Source organism: Montipora foliosa, chromosome 6 (assembly GCF_036669935.1).
Source record: "Montipora foliosa isolate CH-2021 chromosome 6, ASM3666993v2, whole genome shotgun sequence".
NCBI classification, from domain to species: Eukaryota; Metazoa; Cnidaria; class Anthozoa; order Scleractinia; family Acroporidae; genus Montipora; species Montipora foliosa.
The window spans coordinates 26,129,882-26,139,881 of NC_090874.1; the positions used below are offsets into that span (position 1 = coordinate 26,129,882).

At 39.6% G+C, this 10,000-nt stretch overlaps 1 protein-coding gene across 1 annotated transcript in view; it reads left to right on the forward strand.

Moving 5' to 3' along the window:
- Window positions 1-867, forward strand: part of LOC138005292 (uncharacterized) — a 1,323-nt gene extending 456 nt beyond the window's left edge. The window contains exon 1 of the mRNA XM_068851540.1: window positions 1-867. This exon is cut by the window's left edge and continues 456 nt beyond it. Coding sequence (XP_068707641.1) covers window positions 1-867 — 867 coding nt within the window.
- The last annotated feature ends 9,133 nt before the right edge of the window (window positions 868-10,000 follow it).

The window sequence follows — 10,000 nt, forward strand, 5'->3', positions numbered from 1 at the left end:
GGCTCGACAACGGCTCTATTTTTCGACGAATTTTCTACTATGCTGGAACGCTTAGTTTCACTGCCTGGTAAACTACTTGTAACCAGTGACTTTAATTTTCACATCAACAATCCTTTCGACAACACAGCTCGCCAATTTTTGGATCTGCTAAATTGCATTAATCTGCATGTCCTCAACACAGTCTCACTTACTCACAAAAACAATAACATCCTAGATCTAATCATCGCTAGAACTGATGAACTGACAGCCCTAAACCCATTCGTTAACGATCCAGTTATCTCAGATCACTTTGCTGTGCATTGCAACCTGCCCATCAGCAAACCTCAAAACCATAAAATGGTCTCTACTACACGGAGCCTACACAATATAAACTTGCAAAGTTTTGTACAAGATATAACCTCGTCTACTTTGTTTAACTCACCTTCATCAGACCTAACTGAATTGTGTGACCAGTATAATAGTGACCTATCTACTATCTTGGATAAACATGCACCCTTGCGTACGAAGATAATCACAATCCGGCCCAAAGCTCCTTGGTATAATAACTACATCAGAGAACAGAAGACAATCTGTCGTCGTCTTGAACGCAGTTGGCGCCATTCTCATACTGAAACTGATCATCAAGCCTATATTAATCAGTGCACTGTCGTGAAACAATCCATCTACACCTCGAAAATGAATTATTACTCTGATCTTATCAATGAAGCCGGTGTTGATAGCAAAGCTCTATTTCGCAATGTTGATCGTCTTTTACACAGAAAGGCAGAGAAATTTCTTCCAACATGCTCGTCAGCTGCAGCATTAGCAAACAATTTCGCTGAATTCTTCGAAACTAAAATTATTGAAATCAAATTAAAGTTCACTTGACTCCTGATCTCTTCTGCACCTTTGACTCACCTTCACTAAAATGCCAACTAATTAATTTTTCACCTACATCTACTGATGAATTGTCTAAGATTGCTCATAAGATCGTCTTAAAATCATGTATCTTAGACCCACTTCCTTCCACACTGATGAAAGAATACTTTGAAATGTTTCTACCACACTTTGTAAGATCGTTAACTTGTCTCTGGAATCTGGTTATCTGCCTCCTTCTCTTAAAACTGCTGTCCTTACACCTCTACTCAAGAAACCTTCTTTACATCACGAAATCTTTAAAAATTACAGACCGATCTCAAACCTTACAGTAGTCTCAAAAATCATTGAAAAAGTCGTGGCTGTGCGCCTACGTGAGTACTTGCTCAGTAACCACCTTCACGAGCCACTACAGTCGGCCTACAAGCCTTTTCATAGCTGTGAAACTGCTCTTGTACGTGTCCATAATAATGTCATGTGTGCTATTGATAATCGTCAGTGCGTTATACTTCTTCTTTTTGATCTGTCTGCTGCCTTCGACACTCATGAAATCCTGCTTAATAGATTAAACTCTAAATTTGGAATCAGTAGAACTGCTCTCAACTGGTTTCAATCTTACCTTACTGGTCGCACTCAATCTGTTCTGATTAATGGGAATAAATCACAACCTCGTAACCTCAGATGTGGAGTACCCCAAGGCTCTGTGCTTGGACGTATCCTCTATTTATTGTATACTGCACCATTAGCTGACTTATTTCGACACCATAACTTGCAATTTCACCTCTATGCTGACGATACGCAACATTACTTGTCCTTTTCAACAAATAATGACCTGGAACTGACTGAGGCTGTTGAACGTATCGAGTTATGCCTGACTGATTTGGACAAATAGATGAGTATCAACAAACTAAAATTGAATAAAGAAAAAACTGAGCTTCTCTTTATGCACTCAAATTTTAGGCTACAGCACTGCTTGCCGTCAATCTGCTTTGGTCAAGACACCGTCCAGCCTTCTCAAACTGCCAGGAATATTGGTGTCACTTTTGACAGTACCATGTCAATTTATATCAATGGAAACTGCCAAAACACTTGTGCATGCCTTTATCTCATCCAAACTTGACCACTGCAACTCACTTCTGTACAATCTTCCGAAATATGCTGTTAAAAAACTACAGTATGCACAAAACGCCGCCGCCCGCTTAATGACTTTTTCCTTGAAATTCAACCATATTACTCCCATCTTGAAAGATCTACACTGGTTACCAATTAATGAACGCATGAAGTTTAAGATTCTAATTCTCACTTTCAAGGCTTTGGATGATTTGTCTCCCTCGTACATACAAAAACTGATAAGTCTCTACCGTCCTTCAAGAACCCTCCGCTCATCGACATCGCTCCGTCTTAACCCTACCAGCTATAATTTGAAGTCTTATGGATCTAGAGCTTTCGCTGTCGCCTCGCCACAACTTTGGAACAATCTCCCAGAACAAATAAAAAACTCTGATAATCTCCAGACTTTCAAAACACGACTTAAAACTTATTTATTCCAGGAAATTTTTGTATAACTTTTTCGTTTATGAATTAATTTTTAATTTTTAATTTTTCATGATTTGTAAAGCGCTTAGATCACGTCTGGATAGGCGCTATATAAGAAATATTATTATTATTATTATTATTATTATTATTATTATTATTATTATTATTATTATTATTATTATTATTATTATTATTATCAATTAGATACCTCGGTGATCGTGAAATTTTAGAGTGTGATTTTACTCAATGTGTATACCTACAAACTGGGAAATAAACCTCACCAAAAAATACACCATACTCGGACTTGAACGTCCCATCTTATCGTTACAAGTTTTTTTCCTTACTCCAAGGAAATATTGATGGCAGGTGAGTTCTGCTGAGCTTTTTACCTCTACTCTAAATTAACCCCTATATTCATAATTGGATAGTAAATTTTCTAAAGGGTAGACAACAGAGGGTAGTTCTAGATGGAATAAGCACTAGTTATCTCTCTATTAATAGGGGTATTCCCCAAGGGACTGTCATTGGCCCCATTCTTTTTTCGATTATGATCAATGACATAAAGGCAGTAAATCCATCTGGTAATCTTTTGGTTAAATATGCAAACGACATCTCCTTAAGTATACCAGTTGGCGCTAAATTAAGTCAAGCAGATAGCGAGATTGAGGTAAAATCTATAATGGAATGGGCAAAAAATAATCGCATGAGTTGAAATCTAGGGAAAACATGGGAAATGTTAATGAAAGGGAAAACAGAAAAAGATCAACCTGACCCTTTGCAATATATTAAGCGCAAATCTAATTTAAAACTCTTAGGAGTTACTTTCGAGGATAATTCAACCAACTGGGATACACATTTTGATTATATGCTATCCAAAGGTAGTTCTCGTCTCTACATTTTGCGTGTCTGCAAACACTATGGGTTTTCGGTTGACTACTTAGATCTTCTTTTTAAGTCGCTAATTCTTTCAATTTTTACTTATGCTATTGAGGTTTGGGGTGGTGCTTTCTATAACAAATACCTAAGCCGTATTGATAAATTTCTTAATAGAGCTTTTAAATTAGGATATACAAAAGTATGTTATTCTGTTTTGAATATTTTATCTGAAAAGGATCACCAGCTTTGGGAGAAAATTAAGTCTCCTGACAATCCACTTCATCACCTCTTACCGCCAACTAGGGATAGAGTTTTAAGAAATAGGGGTCACTCTTTCATTATACCAAGAATAAGGACTGAACGTTTTAAAAGTATTTTTATCAATAGAAATCTACTCAGTTTTAGATAGTTAGATACATATATATTTTTAAAATTGAACAAGTTTGTTGTTTAGTGATGTTTTTTTTTTTTTATGTGTGTATAATAATAATAAAGACTACTCCAGTGAGCAGAGCAAACGCGTGTGCTGTTAGGCTCTAAATTTTCCTTCCGGATTAAACATACATATTCCCAGCGAATACTCTTCTCTTTTGGTATTTGATAGAACGTCAATCCTGAGAAGTTTCTGAAGTTACTTGTGCACAAGGGCACACAGCAACTTGTGTGCTGCGTTCCCGCTATTTGTTTAGGGCTGCTTTTTGCTCTGAATGGCAGTTTTTGGTATGTCTTACGATTTTTAATTTTCAATCTACTAAGGACGGACGGCCTATGACAGAAGAACAGAAACGAAAGAAGAGAGAAAGAGAACGATAACGACAAAACGTTACACCAGTAATAGCTTAAAGTTGGTGGAAGAAGTTCCTCCACAAATTCTTTTCTTACACACTAAACCATTTGTTATTTCAAATGGATGTATAATTTTCATGTTCAGGAATGAAACTCCAATTTTTATTGTTAACTGGAATTACATAACAATCATCTGTACTCTTTTTGTACAGAAATTATCGATCTGTTGCTGGTTTGTTTGGCTTTAAAATGCGAGCGAACAAGATGTCTTTTTACTCCGCTTGCCCAACTGTTTTTTGATGTGCCTTGACAGTGACAAGAAAATTTTGCACTTATGTTTTAAACATGTAATCGCAATGAGTTCTCGTAAACGTATAGGGAGCAATATCACCAGCTTGTGTTTTCAGAAGTTTGCTTAGAGCAGCACGTACAGGTAATTTGTTGGAGATCTTGTTTGTAGGTTGTCCTTTCCAGCCGATTCTGGTTCTGAGCCAAGCTGGTGTGTTTTAATGAAATACATCAAAATGTAAATGATCTCGTTTTCAGAGATAAAGTGGAATAAATAAAGTACATCAATAAAACAGTACTCTTTGCTTCACCTTGAACCGACAAAGACGATGTGTCACATCACGAGCTATAGTACGTCTGTGATTTCTAATTTTAGCTTGATTCCTATTCGCTGGCCTTTGTCAGTCGACTCTGAAATGGCTTCTTTCCTTTTTCGTTCCCTTGCTTTCATTTAAAGCTCTTGCGATTCAAGAAAAATTAATTGCCTATCTGGTGAATTTGACGGTAGATTTCACTGGAAAAACCGATATCACACTCATCCCTTCGTGATTCATGCGATCAGTCGGTTCTTCAGGTGAAATTAACAGCGGAATTCACTAATTAGGCAGCGAATAAAATGATATAATTAAGCAATATCTGGGAAAACCAAAAGGCGGACAATTCCAAAGCTTATTATTTTCATTTATCCTACAGCCAGTAAGAATAAACAAGCTGAGAGCTCCGATTTTAGGCTTGGCTAAATCTATATATTATTTTTGCATTACTAACCAAGGCTCTTGAAAGTGTTTCTGCGGACAGTGAAGACAGTGCCCTGGCAGGTGATCAGGAAAAGAGTTTGGAAGCGCTTTCACGGGACCTAGAGAGGTTGGCTATTAGCCATGATAGTACTCTGTACTAGCTCTCCTCGGCCCAAGAGGAGACACAATCGACGACCGATGACAACATCAGCCAAGCCACGCGTGCACAATACCACAGACCAGCAGATAACACTGACAAAGGCAAAGTCACAGTGGTGGAGCCCTACAAACAAGCTGACTCCTCCAAGATAAGGCGCCAATTGCTAAGTCTTGTGGCCAGTAAAATAACCTACGCAGCACTGGCAGCGCACATACCTCGACTGACAAGATACAAGTTTACTGCAGCAAGACAATACACGCTGGAGGATGGCGCGGGACTCCCTGTACAACAGGCAGTCAAAGAGCCTAGAGAAAAAGTGGACTCTGTCAAGTTAGAGCACTTCCTCGACTTTATTACTTTTTCTAACATCGTTTAGGATCTCCCATTTGGTAGAAAGACCCTGAAATTAAGCAGCGGCATGAAGATTGACATTCCCGATGTGATACGGACTGTGTCCATCTCGCCTGATCAAGCAATATAACCATTATTGCAGTGAAGAGGATTACAATCCACTCTCGACCGGTACTCTGTTTAGAATCTTGTCTGAAGCATGCGTGGTGTCAGTTCAAAGAAGTTTACAGGGGTTAGACAGCAATGCGGCAGAGGGGGGGGGGGGGGGGCGCGGCGTTTTGATGATCTGTTATCTCTCCTTGACACCCTAGTGCAGTATGGGGTTACTGAGGATGTAATTGCTGGACTCAAGGAGAACTTAAAATACCTCAAGCAATACATCAAAAGCGATTACAAGGTAAGGGACCTGAGTGCCTACGGTGTAAATAGAGTCTGTCTGTTCATTGTGTAGAGGTGTAACAGTATGATTGTCTGATTTACAGATCCACTGTAGAGTGTTCGCGCTCCGCGACCCTAAGAAGGAGTGCTATCGCCAACGCTGTGATCACCAACAAAATCAACTTTGTGAGAGCTGCGAGACCTTGAAAACAGTATGCAAATGATTAAACCTGAACTCAGCCTAGGGTACACTCGTCCTATCTAACTATGTCCCTACTCTGCTTCAGTCTTTAGATTCAGTCGAGTCCTTAATCCAGTCTACCAACGCAGGACCTTCAGGACGACCTTCTATTTACAGCAAGAACTGCATGTGACGGAATCCGCTCTTGGAAGACTCATTAGCTGCGAATGGTTCACCAAGATACAGCTAAGACAGACATTGTGGATAGCATCCAGGAAGACTTGTTGCTAATCACACAGGATTTCGCCATGAAATTCTTATCCGCACAGGCAGGGAAACGCAGTCTGAGTTCTTTGGAAAGAGAAGTATGTCATGGCACTTGACGGTGTGTCAAGGAGAGCTGATCGCACAAACTTTCATGCACATAATTCAGTCTGGTCTACAGGACAGTCACACAGTAGTGACCGTGATGGAGCATGTGTTGACGACCTTGAAGGATGAACACCCCGAGTTAAGGAGATTGGTATACCGCCAAGACAACACAGGATACTACCACTGCGCAAATTACTACGAGAAAAAAACCAAGATGGACCTCTGCCGGATAGATTTTTGTGACCCACAAGGTGGCAAGGGTCCATGGGATAGGAAAGCAGCCCAGATCAAGAGGTATGTGAAGCAATACATTAACCAAGGTCACTCAGTAACAACACCTGCTGACCTTAAGAAGGCTATTGAGTCCAATGTGTGTGTGAATAACGGCTGTACCAGTTGCCAAGACCACTGTAACCACAAAGACCATCAAGTGGTAATCACCTTCTGTCGAGATCACGACAGAAGGTGTTACGGCCTTCAAGGCGTATGATATTGGCACAGGGAATTTCCAATCCTGGACCTCCTTTGCAGGCAAGCATGCATCATCCAATTAAAATTTACCGAGAAACAATTGCATGTGTTCGAATAAAACAAATCCCAGTCCACTATACGCTGTTTTCATAGCATGTGCACTTTGTCATTTTGGTCCCAAATGAAATAGCGAAAATTATATTAACAATAATAGTCTGCGTCCGTACCACTGTATCATATAAGGTAAAGGTAAGGTAAAGGTAAGGTAAAGTAAAGTCTGCTTACAAGCCAAGTGGCCCATTAGGCCAGAGCTTATCCCGGTTCTACTCACCCCTGGATGGAATATCAGTCCATTGCAGGGTAATCTCCAGCATTAAATTCTCCGGTACCCATTCATGCACCTAGGTAGAGAGAGGCACCGTGTCTTGCCCAAGAACACAACACAATATCCCCAACCAGGGCCCGAACCCGGACCACTCGATGCGGAGTTGAGCGCACTAACCATGAGGCCACTGCATCATATGCTCCTAGTTATTCATTTTGCCCTCTTCTTTCAGAAATACCACGCAATAACCAATTTGAATGGATTGCTGCGGAGGCAGGGAATGGAGAGTTTTTGTCAGTGAAACACAGACAGCCAAAGCTGGAGCCATCACCTACAGACACTTTACCCGAGGAGAGTTCTGTCGTTGAAATGAGGAAACAAGTTGATACCCACCAGGCTGATAGCCTCCTGTTTCCATGCTCGGAGGACGGATGCATCAAGTCCTTTAATACACACGGACGTCTGGAACAGCACCTCATGTACGGTAAACATGAATTCCGCTGGGCCGAGAGCCTCTCCCTACTTGACAGAGCAAAGGTCAGTTACGCAGAGCGTCTTGAGGCTGGGGGAGCCACTCTGAAGTGACGATAATGGGCTCAGAAATACACTGTGGTTCCCCTTGTCTGCCAGAGGGATGGGCTTGTCGCGAATCTGCTAAGCCCCGCCTCTGGTTTAATCCCAAGCAAAAGAGATATTTAGAGGGAAAATCTCAAAATGGCGAGACCACGCGGGTCAAGGCTAACCCAGATGACATCTGAAAAGAGATGAGATGACTGAAAGATGAGAACAGGAAGCGGATCTTCACCGAGGAGGAGTTCCTGCGTCCCCAGCAAATATCCTCATTCTTCTCTGATGACACTGATGACGAGGCTGTAGAATTTGCTAGGCAGCAGGCGGCCATCCACTCAGATGTGATCGAAGCGCTACAACAGGAAATCACTCATCCCTTGATGTTCTCTAGAAAGATCCTATGCCTGATGACAGAGTCAGAGATCAAAAGCCTCAAGAAGACTCACATGCGCTCCATGGCTAGCCACTTTTCCATTAATAAGGTTAAGGGACAAAAGAAACCGGAGTGTTCAGATGCCACCATTGCGTTTTTGAATTGGTGCTATTGTAAGCAGTAATTCTAATTCCCCTTTCCTTGTTAAAAATACGATTGCATGGCCAGGTTGTTACCTTGGAAGCTTGGTGGCATCCATAACTACTCTGGATATAATCTGCTCTACTCTCTTATACCGTGTTTAAGATCTTTTGCTTCCCGAAAAAAGAATCTCTTCGTCAGTTTGAGTGATATTGCAAATTTACGCCATCAGTTATTTCTGGTACTTCCACAAAAAAACGATACAGTCCGTTGGCATGTAACTATTGTAACAATCAAAGGTGGGATGTTTACCGATAAAAGGACGGTTTCCTGCAAAACAGGGTAGTTAAGAGAAAGTTGCAAGAACAACTCCTCTATTATGACAACCTACTTGTATGGCTCACTGCGTCAAAAATGATCAAAATAACTGTTATAAGTCAGACACAGCATCTCAAAATTTTAAACGAAGCAGGTTTTTTTTGCATTTTATAGTGTCTTGAGTGCCACGGCTGGAAATTCCGTAACTCGCAACCAGTCCTTGACACCATGTCTCCCAGAATGTGTCTCGAGAAAAGTCGATTTTTGGTATTTTTGAGGCACTGTCCTGAAAACACAAAGATTGCCCGTGGTAATTTTTGTATTAAAAACTACACCAACGTAAGTCCTTTCAAAACGGACAAACAAATTTTCTAAAGTCCATCTACTACTCCAAAAATATACCGGGAAGGAAGCATAGTCCCTGACTAATGATAGTGCAGTGAGAAAGGAGCCATCTTTGAACATACTTTTCTTAAGCCAAATTAGCATTGTTGATCCCTGTGAAATATATATGGCTGACATCTACAGATTACCATTAACAACTAGATTAAGTTTCATTGGGTACGAAGGTTTTAGTAAGTGTTTACCGTATTTTGAAAAAAGTGTATTTGTTTGTTTTTCACAGCAAAAAAGGCTCCCTTGACATAATTTTTGTGTTTCGGGAAAAACAAATTATGTCAAACAACGAGGCACAGAATAGGCTTTATTTTGACAAAGTCATACAAAAAATATTTTTCTGTGTATGATCTACATGAAAAGCACCAATATTTCTTTTTTATTGATTTGTAAACTGTGCAGTTGCCCCCTTTCACTTTTATTTTTTCATATAACATTTATGGTCTTTATCGACATACTTTCCACAATTTGTGCATTCATTATATCTGCATTTGTGAGTTGTTACGTGTTTGCCAGTAATTATTTGTTCACATTTTAACATTTTTTAACTGAGGAACAAACAGTATCAGATTTATTTTTTACCTTTGAACGGTTTTTGAGATGATATTTAAAACATTGTTCACCATAAAATTTTCTCTTACATTTTTCACAAATGATTTCATTCATGAAAGTAAAACAAAGACATTTTGAAGGGCATTTGTGTTTGTCTCTTTACATTCATGGCAATAATGATCGGAATTACAAAAAGCAGTCATGGATTTAATAACATCAAAATGATTTCTTGTTTTATATAAATAAATGTTATTTTCATGGCCTTTATTAGCTGAATGAATTATTTCATTAAATTGTTCAGAATCTATTATATTGATTTCTATATTTAAATATT